Source organism: Mastomys coucha, unplaced genomic scaffold (assembly GCF_008632895.1).
Source record: "Mastomys coucha isolate ucsf_1 unplaced genomic scaffold, UCSF_Mcou_1 pScaffold6, whole genome shotgun sequence".
Taxonomy (NCBI): Eukaryota; Metazoa; Chordata; class Mammalia; order Rodentia; family Muridae; genus Mastomys; species Mastomys coucha.
Genome location: NW_022196912.1, coordinates 21,346,456 through 21,364,365, shown reverse-complemented (window position 1 = coordinate 21,364,365; position 17,910 = coordinate 21,346,456). Strand labels below are relative to the sequence as shown.

The window sequence follows — 17,910 nt, the reverse complement described above, 5'->3', positions numbered from 1 at the left end:
GATGCTGTTTAGAATATACTTGACAGTTTTTTCATAAAGGGTTATGAATTTTTATATTTTTTTGAATTATGTGTGTATGTCCATATGTGTGGGTATGGACTTGTGAGTACAGGTGCCTGTGAAACTCAGGTGCCACACATCTTTTGGAGCTGGAGTTAGGAGTGGGCATGAGCTGCCCAACATGGATGCTGAGAACCAAATTGGGTCCTTTGAGAGAGCAATAAATTCTCTTAGCCACTGAGCCATCTCTTCAGATCCTTTATGCTGATCTAAAACATTTGATACTGTAATTTTAAACCAGCAAAGTAAGGATAAAATACGGGACTGAGGCATAAGGATCATATTGTTGTGAGTTCAAAGCCAGCCTGGACTACAAAGTGAGTCTGAGGCTGACTTAGGCTACACTGTGAGACAATGTCTCAAAACAAAATAAAACTAGAAAAAAACAAACAAAAACATAGCTTTGGGACCAGCCCACCTGTGTCCGAAGCCTGGTTTCCACTTACTTGCATTTCAAAGTTCTTTATCCATGTATTAGAGATAGTACTTTTTACCTGATTCATAGTTGCCTTAAGAATGAATGAAATGTTTAGAATAATACCAAGCCTGCTGTTAGCATTTACCAAATGTTGTTTCTATAATTATACTATTTATTCATAAAATACCTGGTGTGGAAAATAACTATTGACAAATATTAAAAACAAAGATATAGTTGTTGAAATAAACTCAATTATTGGGACAAAAGAGAAAAAACATAAAAGAAAAAGCTGAGCAGCGGGCAGATTGTTGCCTGGGTGAGGTTGGGTTGGGTTTCTTCCTGGCTGCTAGCCTCGCTGACCGCACTGAGGGATGGAAGGCTGGGGGAGATGCTCTGAAATTCTGAGGAAACAGTGATTTGGAACCTCAAATTCTATTTTTAGTCAAACCAGCTTCCAAGTTGAACCAAAAATACATTTCAGGAATGTGAGGACAGAAACAATTTTCGAAAGAAAGGATTAACAGGACACAATCAAAGAGGTCAGCAAACTTGGGGTCAAGTCTAAATATTAAAAACATTTCTGTCAAGTTTCGGAATGTGATAGACAAGTGAACAGTCTTTGGAGCAGTTGGGTGATTCCTACCAATCCTGTAACAAGAATGGTAGTAAGCAGACATTTTGGGCATTATTATTTTACTTTTTAAAAATTGAAATTAAATTTAAATTGGAGTCTTTTGGTTTATACAGTCATAGAATTAAGAGCTGTTTTGGTTTGTGGAGATTAACAATTGAATTCAGTGTTGAAGGTGTTCTGTAGCTCAACAGGCTTACCAAATATAGAAAGCTGAAACACACAAAGAAGTAAAACTGGATGTGTTGTTTCCAAGCCAGTTGAGCAAAGGTCAGCACACTGTCTGGCAGGGGGCAGGACTGTGCTTCATACTATGGGCCATAATACCCTTGTCGTCCTGTGGCACCCGATGCTCCCTCACACTGATAAACGGAAATAGCTATTGATATATGTATATATATGAACAAATGGGATGCCTTAGTTCTAGGAAAACCTGGATTTTAGAGAACAAGGGGGCAAAGAAAACTTAATTTTAATTAAAGACAGAAAAAAAAGAGAGGTATAACAGAAATAACAGAAAACATAAAAAATGTCTGGAAAAACTTGCCTTTAATAAAAATGATTTGAGTAAAGATTTCTAGGAGAGAAGAGATCCTTAGGTTGGACTTAGCCTAAGTTATAAGGGAGCAGGAGATAGGTAAGCCATGATAGATACATCTGTATTCCAGACCAGCACTGCTTGTTTACAAGGCACTATTGCCCTCCGTCCCTAGCTGCCACGGGGAGTGTTGTAGGTATTACTATGTAAGTGTTAGAGAGGTATCACGGAGATGGCTGGCAAGACTGGGCCTAGAGTTAGAATCAGGATCAGACCTGTAGCTCAGCAACAAGAGGTTTTGGCCTTTACTGCATGTGCCGTCTTTATTGCACAACTCACAGTGTTTGCTTTTCCAAGGTCCTAGGGGAAATTTTAAGAGAGATAGATATTTGGTTGGCCTAAGAGTAACTGTTGGGCCTATGCTTTCATTTTTTGTGAGCTTTTTCAGAGACTATATATAGGCTACCCTAAGTTAGGCATTTTCTATAGAAGCTCCAAAGGTTGTAGCCAGGGAAAGATTGACAGGCATCCGAAATACAGATGGGTTCATCAAGGCTACCTTTTCAGCAATAAGGTGGGTCTGCCTCTGAGAAAGATAGTATGCCCACATATGCATAGCAGACAGAATTTCCCATTTCATTTAAGTAAAATTTGAAGTGACTACCATTGAAAATAGTATTTGCATTTAGTTTGAGAGTACAGAAAAGGAAATATTATAGAATTCTTATGTGACCTGAGAAAATTCTTTGCTTACTACTTGGTAAACAGTAGTGCCTTGAGATAATAGTGGCAAGCTATGACTTAAAGGAGGTTTTAAAGAATTTAGCCAATGGGAGTGCATACCTTTGATCCCAGCACACAGGAGGCAGAGGCAGGCGGATCTCTGAGTTTGAGGTCAGCTTAGTCTATAGAGTGAGTTCCAGGATAGCCAAGGCTGTACAGACAAACCCTGTCTGGGAGAGGTGAGAAAACAAACAACAATTTTGCAAACCCCCGTATTTCCAAAATGAGTACTAAATATATGCTATGTTATAGAATGGTTATTGTAGTGTAAAAAAAATCAAAGACCTGAAAGTTATATTTAGTTGTTTGTGAGTATTGCTATTGAAGTTTGTACAAAACTTTGGTTTTTGTTTTTCCTAGGCTGGGCCATGCAAGTTGCTGCCTTTATCTTTATTCATAGGAAGTGGAAGGATGATAAGAGCCATTTTGAAGACATGATTGATTATTTTTGTGCTATCCATGAACCACTACAACTTCTCATTTTTCCAGAAGGAACTGACCTCACAGGTAAGGTAGCCTGGGTTTCAGTTACAGAATTTATAAACTTAGACACCATTAATCAAATCTCATACAGAGTATGTGAATATCAACAAAATGGATGGGCAACCCCCAGGGTCACTCAGTTAATGGTACCCAAGCCTGACTTGCAGATACAATGCGGAAGTCCCATGTACTCAGAAGAATGATGCAGGCAGATCACAGATTTAAGACCAGCCTAAGCAACTTAGTCAGTGCCTCAGAACACAGAATAACAAGATGACTAGGAGTAGAGCTCAGTGGCGGCCGGCCGGTGTGAGGCCCTCGATCTACTTCCCAATGTCATGGAGTGAGGGGAAGACCAAAAGAAAAGAAAATTTAAAGTAGAATTTTATCAATTTTATTATAAAACCCCCAAAATATCACACAGTCAAATTAACTAGACTGAAATTGTATACAAGTCAATGAACATACAAGTCAGTTCAATACTGTTAGGATAGGCATTCAGAACGAAAGCTTAGAAGCTTTACAAGAATTTGACACTTTCAGTATCAAATGCATTTTAGACAAGTTATCTTAGTATAGGAAATATATTTTATATTGAGTCAAATACAATTTCTATTCTTGAGAATTTCATACACGATTATAGTTTACTTTTTACTATATTTACTTCCCGCTCTTCCCTGTAACATATCTTCCAGATCTTCCTCCTTCCCTCATCAAAAGCTGGGTGTGATTGCTTAAGGCTCTTTGTAACCCCAATACTTGGGCAGCACAGGCAGAAGGATCGTCACAGGATCTCTGTGATCCTGAGCTCAGTGAGCTCCAAGCCTGCCTCGGCTACTGAGTAAGGCTAGCTCACAAACAGTTACTGAAGCAAACCAGTAAACAAACCAGTCAAAACTGCCTCATGGTCCAGGACCTGTTTGAATTTATTATGAATCAGATTTATTATGGGCAACCACAGGAGGTCATTATTTTTCATGTTCATACTCCTAGAATATGACTTACAATATTTATATTTTAAGCCTTACAATATATCCTTCAAATATTAGTCTCTACCTTTACATAAACTGAACTCCAAAATTATATTGATAGAATTTGTCTCTTCTACCAGCTCTGTATATTCTCTTCCAAAGTATTATTTTTCCTGTAAACCATTTATCCTTCAAGTTCTTCCATATAAGAAAAGAATCTAAAAGTAACTAATTTTAAATCTTCTGACCTTTCCACTGATACTTAAATTATCTCCCTACTACGAAAAACCTTTTCTCTTGAGAAAAATCATCTATACTTGTGTTGCAGATAGGAGACAGAACAGCATATTTAGAACCTTTCTAACTCAGCAAATAAAAACAAGATTAATAAAAACACTATACAGTCTGTCACATGTACTAAAGTAGTGTTTTTACAGGGTAAACCTCACATGGATAAATGTAGAATTTTTCTGGTTGATTATTGGAGGGCTCTGGGAGGACTTATGGTTGAATTAGAGGGAGCTTTGTAGAAAAAGGTCAAAGGGGCCTTTTCTCCAATGTGATAAACCATACCTTCAAAGAGTGATTCGGCAGAATGTAAGAGGGTGGTGTGGTATGCTGTATGAGGGAGCACAGACCTGGAGGGCATAGAGTGAAAGACAAAATGGACAAATTATATGGCAAAGAGGAATATAAATTTATCTTCTAAGACCTGTAATACTGCACTAGGAAGGGTGACTCTTATTTTTTCAATATTTTCTTAAAATAGCATATTTAACCATAGTTAACCAAGAATATGTTAACATTGTCTCCCACCCCACCCCACCCCAATATGTAGCACAACACAGTAGTGATTTCAAATATCTTTGATCAAGAACCAACAGGGATGTTTCAAAGTCGTTTGCAACTGAAAACTAGACTTTCAGAAAATTCTGAATTAAAAAAGCTATACAAAGCTTTCCAACAGAGTTCTTTCATCTGTCCCCAAATAAACACTGGTGCACCACCCACATGACAATTCCTCTAGAAATTTTATTCTTTATGCATAGTGTAACGTCTCATAAGTACCCATTTTTATAAGTAAAACTGGCATTTTCTACCCCATTTAATGTTTCATTTCAGCTTCACAAAGAAACCAGTAAGTAAAACTGTCAATGATATTTACAACATACACTGTAACAGCAAGACACAAAACTTGAAAATAGCAGAGATGCAGAGAAGCAGCTAGGCTGCTCTACATAAAAAGACAGATTAGAAAGTGCAAGGCAAAGTCTGCAGGCTTCATGGGAGCTTTTAGGCACATCAATGTCTTTAAAACAAGCTTCAGAATAAAATTCCAGTTTGTTCTTCATGACACCTATAAAATATCTCACAAAATTCCACCTCATAAGGGTAAAACAGTCTCATATCCTTAGGTCCGGCCTTTCACTCTGGCGAGCTTGGGTTTAGGGATGTACTGGTTACTAGCCTGGTACTCTAGTTCCTTGTAGAAGTAGTGGATGGCTTTGTTCAATCCTTCCTCCAGTGGGACCACAGGTTCCCACCCCAGCATCGGTTTTGCTTTTTTGATGTCTGGTTTTCTTTTCTGTGGATCATCCCGGGCTTCAGAGAGAAACTGAATTTCACTTCCACTACCAATAAGGTTTTTAATTAACTGAGCAAATTCTAGGATTGTGTGTTCTTCTGGTTTTCCCAAGTCGACAGGACTGCTGACATTGCTGTTCATCAGTGCTACTAGGTCATTCACCAGATCACTAACGTACTGGAATGCCAGTGTCTGAGACCGAGATCCATATACTGTGAGTGGCTCCCTTTGTAGTGCTTGTAAGATGAAGTTGCTGCCCATCATTCCTGTGCATTTGCGGCCCAGAGTTGTTGAAGATCCTTGCCACCCGTACTTCCACATCTTCTTGCTTCATATAGGCACAGCACATGGTCTCTGCAACATGCTTGCCCTCATCATAGCAAGCTCAGGGTCCTATGGGATTCACGTGGCCCCAGTAGTCCTCACTTTGAGGGTGGAACTCAGGATCTTTAATATACCTCAGAAGTGGAGGCTGGGAGCAGACGGGCACCCAGACACGCTTTGCCAGTCTCAACATGTTTACTGTTCCAATTCTATTAGTCTTCAGTGTCTTGATGGGGTTGTACATGTAGATTGGCAGGAAGGCTGGAGATGGTATATCTGGTCAACTTGGATATAGAGCAGCTCGACTACATCATGGTTAATCAGCTTGAAGTTCTTATGGCGAATCTAGTGTTCCACATTTCTCCTTCTGCCTGTGAAGAGGTTGTCCACCACGGTCACCTCATGGCCATCCATCATGAATTTGTCAGTTAGATGGGAGCCCACAAAGCCTGCACCTTCAGTGATTCAAATACTTTTCCAGACCCTTTCTGATAAAAACTTTACTGGTGGGTATTTCTGGGTAGAACTTTTTTCCAAATCTCTTGATGGTTCAACAATCTCTTCAATCTTGCTTTTGATCTTTAGTTCATCATTTTCCTGAATAGACCTGTTGAGCTCATTTTAACAAGTTGCCCTAAACAGAGCCGGCAAAGGCGAACTGCACCAGCGCAATGCCCACCTGAAGCTTCATCCTCCTGTGGTTGAAGAGATAAGGCGCACTAGCCCCTTGCTCACCAAGCCCGAACCGCACAGGCAGTGGCCCAACCCCCCACCCCCTCCTCCTTGCATACCTGGCTTCTTGGTGGGTGATTCTTAACTTCACACTGGGGGCTAACAAAAATATTTCCAATTTAGAAAAAGTATCATTTAATTTAAAAATGTTTTTAATTATTAGAGTTAAATTTAAATTTGGATTTTAAGCCCTAATACATTTTATATTCTACTTTACGTTCTGAATCTAGTTTGCTTGCGTATTTTTAGATTAGTATGTTTCATGGCTTTATATATGATAATTGGTTATAATTTCTTGTTAAGGGAAGAAGTATATATTGGGAAATTAAAAAGCACAGATGTATACTTAGAGGCTGCTGTAATTCCATAGTCCCTGAATGAATGCGATTTGAATTTTTGGTTCATTTTGCTCATCATTTGGTCACAGATTCTTATGTACTTGCTCACATTCTTAGAAATATGTGTACATACACACCAGCTCCTTTTTAACCTGAAAACCAGCCAAGAGAACATGGGTTTTGTGTCCATTTTATTTCTTACTTATATTGTAATCTTTCATATCATTTGATTTTTGAGATGATTGTACAGTTTTTATTGTGTATTGGGGTCTTTAAAGAACGCAGTATTTAAGGAGAGAGCAGGGTTTGCTTTAAGGGAGTGGTTCTTGCCACAGCAGACCTTGCAAGTTCAGATTGGACCAGTGGTAGAGTGGTTTCATGATTTACATGAAACTCAGTAACATTGTGGAGTAAGTAACCTGCCTCATAACTCTACCAATTGGAATAGTAATTCTATCTAAAAAGTACCTTTACCAAACTCTCTAGAATAAAAGTTTGGACACTCCTAGTTTCATTTCTGTTGTTAATGATAAACACCTTAACTGAAAGCAAGTTAGTGGAGCACAAGGTTTACATCACCTTACAATCCCAGGTCACAGTCCATCACTATGTATAAGTCAAGGCGGGAGCTTGAAACAGCTGGTTACATCCATAGTCAACAGGGGAAATAAATGCACCCTGGCTTGCTTGCTCTTAGCTTGCTTTCTTCTCTCAACATTTTTCATGATCCCAACTATAGGAAATGATGCCACCCAAAGTGGGTGACAATCGTCTGGACATACCCACTGATCAAGATAATTCATCATTAAGACTCTTTTAAGGTTCTTCCCGGTGTGACAGGTTGACAGTTAAAGCCTAGTGCATGCAGCCTTGTCAGGTTGACATAAAATTTGCCATAACAGTTGTTAGGGTATAATGTTTAGTTCTGTCTGATTTGGAAAGGAAAGCTATTTCCAGATTTTATCAATGAAATTACATAGAATTTGATACTCTTGCACATAAAATTTCTTTATTTAATAAATATCCCAGTGTCTAGAAATTTCATATACAAAATTAATTCCCTTCCATGAAGCTTGTAATATGAAGAAAGAGATGATAAGCTAATAAGAATCCATACAGTTGTCATAAGAGTTTGTGTAGAAAAATAAAGAAAGCACTTCCCCCTAGAGGTATTGTGGGTGTGGCTGCTGTGTCACCTGTATGTCAGGAGATGGCAGAAAGGGGAGAGGATGTGAGTGTCCTGACCTACAAACATCTGAATAGTTAGCAACCTAACATTCCCTGGAAAAGGCGAATCTGAGACAACCACCAGTTTGGCATCAGGCAGGGCTCCCAGGATGGGGAACAAGCCAGAGACTAGAAGAACCCCACCTGGGACCACAAGCCCTGGGGATTGCATGTGAGCTGGCCATGAGGATGTGAGAGCAGGAGAGCTGGCCCTGCCTCCTGTCTACTGCTTGGTAGCATGGGTGAGGGAGAGATGCCTCCTTCTTTTCCTTGTGTCTTGGGAGAGAAGGCCCTGTACCTCATCTGTGCAGCAGGTTAGAGTAGGGGTTGGCTCAGCCGGCTGTGAGGGTGTAAGAACCGGGAGCTGGTGGGCTGGCAAGCTTAGATACCTCGCAGGCCAAGATCCAGTGATTTAAATTGGCTCATCCCAACATTTATCCCATTGATAACTGCTGGAGCGTATGAAGGGGCCAGTCTTACAGATCCCAAACTACAGGATCCCCATGAGACAGGGCAACAACAGGATATCTGGGAGGAGTCTCAGTGAGGATCCAGTATTGATAGAGTAGCAGAAGCCAGAGGCTTCATGACAGACCAGCAACTCATTGCAAGGAACATTTGCAAGAAGTGTGGACAAAAGGAAATACTGTGGGACACACTGATACACATCAGCTTCCACAACAAGATTTTTACCTGTTGGGGGTTGTGTTGCAAGGATGGAAGGCGGGTATGTGGGGAGGGGGAGATGAGTGGGATTGGGGACCATGATGTGAAATTGAAATTCATAAAGAACCATATAAACCTAAGCCTTTTTTAAAGAGGAAAAGATAAGGCAGGATGGGAAGACAGTAAAAGAAGGAAGCAAGGTGCTAGTCTATAAGGGGGTCAGGATAATCCTCTCTATTAAGTTTCTGGTAAGTAGGGACCGAGTTTATGAGGTAGAAGACTTCATCTGCAGCAAAAGGCGTGGGTAATTGAATAGCAGCTGCACAAGCTGAGGTTGGCACATGCCCAGTTGCCTTGAGAAGATCAGAGTGGCCAGCGGTCCCATGGGTTTGGGTGGAAGGAGTGGGAGGTTGCAGGGAATAAGCTGACAGGAGGCTGTGGTTGGAAAACGGGATGCTAGTGCAGTTACTAGTAATGATGGCCTCAGAAGGGGTGGGTGAAATGAGGGATGGAGCATTACCATTCTGATTTGTCCCATAGTGTTACTGTACATTTTAGCATTGTATATATTTGTCTCCACATCTACAGAAGAATTGATTTGCACATGAACATTCTTAGAGTCAGTGACACCTGGGACAACAAGCTGATGAGTAGTTGCATCTCTCCAGTGTCTCTGGGGCTCCTAATCCCCTTTAAGGTCTATAGCTGACTGTAACAGAAGTGCTGTCACTAGTCTGCCCATGCCCAGGACATTCACAACAGATGCAGAATAGCTTACTGATCTCCATGTCCAAGGTCTTTCCTGTTATTGTTGGAGGAGCTGTGGGCATTTGACTCGGTGCCTCTTATAAGAATATCTACTGGATGTTGTGTTGTGGGATGCATCTTTGGTTGCTGGAGGGCTAGAGAACTCGCTGATCTTAAATTTACTCCTAGGAAAGTTGTGTTTATATAGATATTTTTCTTGTACTAGCCTATAAATTTCCAAACAGCTGAGAATTACATGTCCTAACATTTGCTGTCATCAGAAGGTATTTCATGATCTCTACTAGTCAGGGCCAAATTTTTGAACACTTTATTTTCCAGTTGTATTTGCTGAGTAATGAGTTTGGTTCTTCTTGGAATTTGTAAAGTGACCTCATGGAATGGAAAAAGAAGTTATTGCCAACAATTGGAACATATACTTGTCTCTGTAGCTATATTCAGCCAAACCATGTTCAGATGTTTGTACATGCTGTGCTAATCATGTGCCTATTTTGCTGTGCAGTGGTTTGGGTTAGTAATATTAGCCACTCTGTGCTTGAGCAAGGCAGATATTTTATTTTGCTTTCAAACCCTAAATTATTAGGTTAAAGAAAATGTTGATTTGATTTCTAGTTATTTCTTTTGTGTGTCTAGATCTTGTATTTTGTTAATTTTTAATTTTATTAGTATTTTATATTATATTTAAATTATTATTTCAGGATTTTATAATTATTAGTGCTGCTTGGGATTGAACCTAGGGCCTTGCACATGGTAGAGAAGTGACCTATTGAACATTCTCACCTCACATAAAGATGATCTTTAATGAAAACTTTAGCTTATTAGTTTTTGTTTTTATATCTTAATTTTCTTTCATATCAGTGTTTTTAAAAACATTCTAAGCAATTTTAAAGTTTGGGATATAAATGTAAGGAAACTTATTAAGGCTTATTCATAACATAAATTTATATCTGTCTCTATCAACCTATCTATCCGTCCATCCATCCACCCACCCACCCACCCACCCCTACAGATTCAGATATTTGTAAGGGGTTGTCTCAAATGTTTGGGGCTGGATAAATGGCCCAGTGGTGAAGAGCATTTGATATTCTTGTAGAGGACCTGATTTGGTCCCTAAATCTGTAGCTCCAGTTCCAGGGGATCTGATGCCCTCTTTTGGCCTCCTTGTACACTGCACACTGTCACACAGACACTCATACACATACTCAGAAAGGTTTGCGTCCTCTTTGTATGCTGTGTAAACAACAGAAAAGTGCCTTTGGGGCATAGGCAGGGTCTCACAGTGTAGTGGCTGGCCTGGAATTCACTGTGTACACTAACCTGATTGTGAACTCCTGTAAATCTGCCTGTCTGTGCCTCCTGTGATTGAAGGTGTCACCATCATGCCTGGTCATAAGTGCTGTTTTTTATACAAGAAATTTTTAATGTTTTTCCTTAGCTTTTACCTGATGGCTTCAAACAGTCTATTATTTTTGTCTAGAAAATAACAAGGCTAGGAGTAATGATTTCGCTGAGAAGAACGGACTTCAGAAGTATGAGTATGTCTTACATCCAAGAACCACTGGCTTTACTTTCGTGGTGGACCGTCTAAGAGAAGGTAAGTGGTTTGAATTAAGGGTGACACAAATTGCTGAGCTGTATATGTAGATCTGACATGTAGTGAGCCATGTGAATCCAATGACCCATGACAAATAGTCACTGTTCTCTCTCTTCTAAGTGCTACATGTCATAAAATTGCCTGTGCCTAACATGAAAGGCCTTGAAACCTGTAAAGAGAAGGTGTCTTCCCCTAAATGGCACCACTCTTCTTTTAGAGTCTGATGTGCTTTAAGATACAAACTATAATTTGCTAAGATGGATCCTTTTACATCTAAGTACCGTGATTTTGAAGAAATATTTGCTACCAGCCTAGAATCACATCGGGATGGTAAGACCAAACCTGCCCATGGTCAGTTTGGGTTATTTTTGAAATTCTGGGATTATAACTACTAAGATAAGGACTGTGGTCATAACTCTTTCTTTGCCAATGCATACTACATGTCTCTGCCATCAGCTTGTAGAAGCTGGTAAAGGGTGGAGGTCTTTGTGTCTGTGCAGAGGCAGGAAGGCGTTCAGGTGGTGTGCCCCTGTTCTCACCTCTCTTAGGTTACAGTCTCTCTGACTTAGACTTACTCTTTTCAGTCTACAGTATGGTTTCCATTTTATGTATTTAGTAATTGTTTAAAGGTGTATGTGACACTGGGAAGCAAGCACATTACTGCATTTCTTAGTCAATAGAGAATGGGCTTCTGCCTACGTGATCATCCTAAGTACAGATGAGATAATGGAGAGATTGTTTATAGTTGATGAGGGTATATTTGTCATGTTTTCTGTTCTGAAATCTAGAAAATATGTACTTGCAACCTAGTTGTTAACTTTGCTGCACACTTGAGAAGTGTATATTGCCTAGTCATTACTCAGAACACTAGTTAGGAGCCACAAGTAGTGATTAATTGTTCCCTGCCAGAACTGGTGACTGACTTCCCCACAGCCAATGTATCATTAAAAAGGAGAAAAACATGACAATTCTGTTTATTTCATTTAGAATTGTGGACTAGAAAACTATATACTAACATTGATTATTTACAAGCATGGGGCATCGCATTAAGTGTTTGTTGTATAAAGTTTACTTCCTCTTTAGAAGCCTCCAGAGCAGTTCTCACGTATCACACAGAACAAGGGCAGACAGCAAGGGGAAGAAAGTCATCAGTTACTGGATAGTGTGAGAGTGAGAATGTGCTCCTTCATTATGGTATGCCTGTAGTTAGTCTCCAAGCCACAAAGACACCTTAGTAACATGAGTGAGCTGGGTGAAATTAAGAGAGGATTGAGAAGAAAGAAAGGCAAAAGGATAATGGAAGGATAATAGAAGGGTAGTGGTCTCGGGTAGGTGTGGGATGCTGTGAGGTGACAGCAGGAGCAGACATGGACTGGGGAGGCGCACTGCAGTGTTGAGGACAGACTTGGTCTCTTGGCAGGAAAAGGGACAGAGTGAACAGAGTGAAATTTGCACCAAGGGTCAGCAGTAAAGAGGGTCTTAGAGGCCACCGAGTCCACAGCATTCTTTTAGGAAAGGAATGTTAGGACTCAAGAGGAGACCAGCTCAGCTTTCTGATCTTTACGCCTTGAAGATCTGCTTTTAAAGTACATTGTGAAAAGAAAACTTGCTGACCATTATAATATTTCGGTAGTATTTCAGTGGACCTCCAGAAGCCGCACATTAAAATGAATCAACCTAAAGCACCGTTTTCTTGCTTCTCACTTGTAGCTAAGCTTCGTGTGGCTGCTGTCTATTGCTTAGTAAGTGCAGATAGGCAAACCTGAGTTCAGAACGTCAGGAGTTGAGGATAAAGCAAGAACACATTATTTACCTAGAGGGGAGAGAGAACAAGGAAAGGAGCCCATACCTCTTTTTAGAGTCTGTTTTACCAGGACTGAGAACACTTGGCAGTGTGACACTAACTATGTAAGGTTTTATAAGTAGGTTGTTTCTGCAGCAGTGACTACAGGGTTTGCTCTGAGTGCCTGACTTTGTACCATCTGTGTACTTGGTTTAGCATCCTGCTAGAGTCTTTCTTTTTGGGGGATGTGGAATCGCCCTGCAAATAAAAATAATCAGCATTAGGTGTGTTGACTCTTTTAAAATATGCCAGAAAGTAGTAAGTACAAAGTATTTTCCTAACATGCTTTCCAAAACATTATATATTATACTCATAGGTACTTGTTACAAGTAATTCATACAGGCTCCTAATCACAGAAACTTCCATTATATGATTGTATGTTTGTGTGTGTGTTTAAAAATGGAAATAATCTAGTCTCAAAACTAGTTACCAACCTAGAAGAAAGAGATTCCTTTTTAATTATGTTATAATAAAATGTATAATGTAACCTTCAGCCTTGAAATCATTGCCCCCAAACACTATCCATCATAATGTCTGGTGATTTATAATTTTGTAATAGATATTGCTGTTGTAATAATTACTTTTCACCAGGAGGAGGCACGGGTGTGCACATTTAAAAGCACTGAGTCTTATTAAAACAACTTGAAATTAAGCTAGACTACCCAAAGAAAGAGATAAAAAACATTTGTTTCAGAATATGATCCAATTTGAGATATGATTATCTTCAAGAAGTTTATAGTCTTAATGGATAGAGATAAGAATGATACACATTGAAAACTGTCTACATTACCATGTAAAGTGCTAAATTTTATGATATATAGTATGCAGAAATTTTGCTAAATAGTACCAAGTGTTCATGTAAGAGAGTCCTGTGGTCTGAAATCCTCACGTGAGTGACTCCTGTAAGAGGCTGTGTTTCTCTTGAACACTGGAGATTGAGCTGGATAGGCAGAAAGATTAAACATTCATAGCTGAGAAGATACAAGAAAGGGCCAGTGTGGCTCAAGTAGGCACTTTGCAAACAAAATGTTATTTTAAAATGTGATACCTCAGGTAGCCATAATGTTATTAGTCTATTAATAGATGGAGTCATCAAACAAATTGGCTCAGCAATTATTATTTAAATTTGAAATCAGTTTTTTTTTTTAAATTCAAAACAGTCCAAATTTCTGTTTATATGTAGCTCATATGCATAAGTTCTGCTTAGGAAAAAAAAATGGAAGATATAGCCTTTCCATGAATCGGGGTGTCACTGAGTTAACCACTAAAGAAAAAGTAAATTCTCACCAGGTAATCTGGATCAGCACACTTGAACAAAGCCCTTCAGTTTGATCAGGAAGAGAAGTGCCAGCGTAATGATAGATGTTATGCATATGTGGTGCCTGATGGACCTATGTCTGGCCCTCTTGTATTGGTCACCGTAGGCCTCCTTTGCTGTGATAAAATTGTAAGCAAAAGCAGTATATTCATAGGCAGCTTGGTTTTAGTAACATTGTGAAAGTCCTTTAAGTTCTTGAACTAGGCTTGATTCACACCTACCTGCTTACAGTTAATCTGTTTGTTGTTGTGGTTTTGTATAGGGAAGACCTCAAGCCAGCATAGGGCACCACCCCATGCAGCACACACTCCATTTACTTTAGCCAGTGAGCCTCACCTAGGATGGAATTTCAGCCACCCTTCTCAGCAGTGTGTGTGAAGGCAGGCGAGCAAGATGGCAGGCATGCAAACAACTGAGGTTTTGGGGCATTCAGAACCACGCACCCTGACTGTTCACAGCACTTTTCTTAATTGTGGGAGCCACTTACAAATATGTCAAGACTATTCCCTTAAATTTAACATGTGATTGTACAGTAGACCTTTGCCGTTTGCAAGAATATTTTCTGAAACCTGTACTGCTTCCCCACGTTTGCAGATGTCTTTGCAGATTAGCAGTTGGCTTTCTTTTGAGGTCATGTCATAAGAAGCAAATTCTGTCTGTTGATTTTGGTACAACACATAAGAGATCAATGAGTGGGGTAAACACACAGCCCGCCTAAGTGATGTAATTAACATTCTGGAATAAATGGCAGCAAAAACAAAGAAAGAACCCCAGCTTTTTATTGTGGGCAGATTCTGCCTTTATCTTTTTAATGAAACAGTTTATAGCAAACTTAGTAGAAAATGATGGACAGTGTGTATTTTATATGATGCAGCCCTCTAACATTTAGCAAATGCCCTTTGTATTCCAGGTCTTGAGTTATATTAGTTTATTTTTCCTTCCCTTGCTTACCCAGTAGAATCAGCCATGGTGCTTTTACAGACATAACTACTTAGTGCCAGGCCCAGGCTTGCTGACTCAGTCTGGAGCTGACATTCCTGGCTTCATAGTTCTGAAACAACTGTCATTTGTGCCACCCACTTCTCCCAACTGAGCCATGTGTCGTCCCTGTACAGACAAGCTGCCCTAGGGTTGTGTGCCTTAGTAGAAAGATTGTAATTCGAAGTTAGGTTAGTTTCATGCTAAAGCTCATGCACTTATCAATATAAGTTCAAAGTTTTTCTGTTATAAATACTACAATAATTGTTCCTTGTTGCAACCTCCTTAACCAGATATTTTACTCTGAGCTCCTTGAATATGTTAAAATTTTTGTTTAAATGTATGTGTGTATATGTGTGTGTGTAACATTCTTCCCTTAAAATTTAACACTAGTTATCTCTGGCACACTGTACATGAGGTTCTTTTTGGAATTCCTGCACTGTTTACTCCAGGTACCATCATTGTTATTGTGCATTTGCTTTGCATTTTTTCTAGAGTATAAACAGTTGGAACTACACCCCACGTCATATTGCAAGTGCCCATTCATCCAAATTTGGGCTCCATTTTCCCTTGTTTTAGCCATTACCTCTCAGATATGCACCATAACTTTATGTTTACAGTATAGGATGTCCATCTATTAAAAAATAAAGGTATTTGTTTTTATTATAAAAGGCACATTAATTATTACAAGTAGAAAAATTAGTTATAAAGAAGAAAAGAAAGTCACTCATAGCCTGAAGCATTTGCCCCTGCCTCAGCATGTACACACAGCAAACATTAGGGTTCAATCATGTGTCTTGTTTTACAATGATTTTTAAAGTTACAGTAAATAGTTTGTAACATGTTTCTCATTTGTTAGTGTATGCACTCTGCTCTGTCAGACTACTGTTGAACTAGCTTTGCTATCATTACAAATAATATCACATGACTACCCTCTTATGGTCAGTTTCCTAAGCCTAATTACCAATGTGTGTAAGTTTTATCAAGGCTTTTGAAAAACTCTTTATCTTTATTTGATCCTCAGTTCCACTGAGAATGCTTTGGGACCCTCTCTTAGAGAGACACCCACATTCTACCCTGTCCTCTGTGCCCCGTTGGTGTTGGACACTATTGCTTCTCTTTTTTCTCTGTTCTCGCCTCTGACTCACCTGCTCTTATTTCTCCTTTGTAATCCACCCTAGACACTGCTGTCAGGCAGCCTTCAGTAAAGTACTACTCTGAGACAATCGTATATGTTTATTCAGAAAATGTTCTCAGACACTTATATTCCTGAGAACTGTAGAGTTTAGAAAACAGTGATAGTGCATTGGTTTACGAAATGAAAATAAAAGTTTATTGAGACATAAAGATACAAAATTGTAGCATATGAATGGAGAAGTAGAGAAATGAGGCATATTTCAGAAAGTCACTTATAGATTTATGACATTTTCATATTTTTTGATCAAGTCTTAACATGGTTGCACTCTACTTTTAGTGATTGAAAGAAAGCTGCTTTCTTTTCAATCTCTTTTTTTAATGTGTGTGTTTTACTTGTACCCATGTGTGTGCAATGCCTGTGGAGGCTAGTAGAGGGCATCAGATCCCCTAGAACTGGAGTTACAGATGGTTGTGAGCCTGTGTTTGGGTGCTGGGAATTGAACCCAGGTTCTTAGAAAGAGCAGCCAGTGCTTTTAACTGCTGAGCCATCAATGGGAAACAAAGGACATAGAAGAAGGTGGCTGTGTTTACTTTTTTTTTTTTTTTTTTTTTTTTTTTTTTTTTTTTTTTTTTTTTTGGTTCTTCGAGACAGGGTTTCTCTGAGTAGCCCTGGCTGTCCTGGAACTCACTTTGTAGACCAGGCTGGCTTCGAACTCAGAAATCCACCTGCCTCTGCCTCCCAAGTGGTGGGATTAAAGGCGTGCGCCACCACCGCCCAGCTGTGTTTACTTTTAAACTTCACTACTCTAAATGCTGCTTCATGCGGTGTGGGCCAGGCCTTGACTTACTTGGCCATTTTCCATCACACCTTTTACTTTTGCATTTTACCTCTGGTTGCTCTGTCCATATTGAACCCTGCATTTCTTCACTTCCATTTGTAGTCTTCTGTGTTTGTTCCCAGTTCCTGCTCTCTGTCTAGTGGAGCACTGCTCTTTATTAAAGAGCTGCTGTCATGCCTCCCGTGTCACCAGAGCGAAGAGTTCTCTCTCACAGATCTAACTGAACCATCTCTGCCACCTTCATTCTAGAGCTTCAGCCCCAGCAGATACTCATGCAGCAGGACTTTTCTCTTGTGAAGTGACAAGTATGGAGGTCTGCAGGGCCACCTGAGGTGGAACAGATAATAACTACTGTTTCAGCCATATTCCTGCCCTTGTCTCTTTGTTTTCTGACTACTATAGGATAAAAGAGTGATCCCCCTCCCACTGTATATATACTTTTAGAAGAGAAATGTAGAAACATATTTCTTGTAACAACTTGAATTTGATTAAAAAAAATCTATATAGAAATGTGTCTTTAAAAATCTTCATTGTTGGGCTGGAGAGATAGCTCAGCGGTTAAGAGTACTGACTGTTCTTCCAGAAGTTCTGCGTTCAATTCCCAGCAACCACATGGTGGCTCACAACCATCTGTAATGAGATCTGATGCCCTCTTCTGTTGCATCTGAAGACAGCTACAG

The 17,910-nt window shown here is 39.6% G+C and overlaps 1 protein-coding gene and 2 pseudogenes across 7 annotated transcripts in view; 2 read left to right on the top strand and 1 right to left on the bottom strand.

Annotated features, from left to right (window-relative positions):
* The window catches only part of Lclat1 (lysocardiolipin acyltransferase 1), a 135,149-nt gene that overhangs the window by 74,022 nt on the left and 43,217 nt on the right, over positions 1–17,910 (top strand). For all 7 annotated transcript variants that reach the window (XM_031357818.1, XM_031357815.1, XM_031357814.1 and 4 more), the window contains 2 exons: positions 2,791–2,937; positions 10,999–11,115. In XM_031357818.1, the coding sequence (XP_031213678.1) occupies positions 2,791–2,937; positions 10,999–11,115 (264 nt within the window). The remainder of the gene's footprint in view (positions 1–2,790; positions 2,938–10,998; positions 11,116–17,910) is intronic.
* Positions 5,296–6,582, bottom strand: LOC116080380 (annotated as a pseudogene).
* Positions 8,020–8,142, top strand: LOC116081353 (annotated as a pseudogene).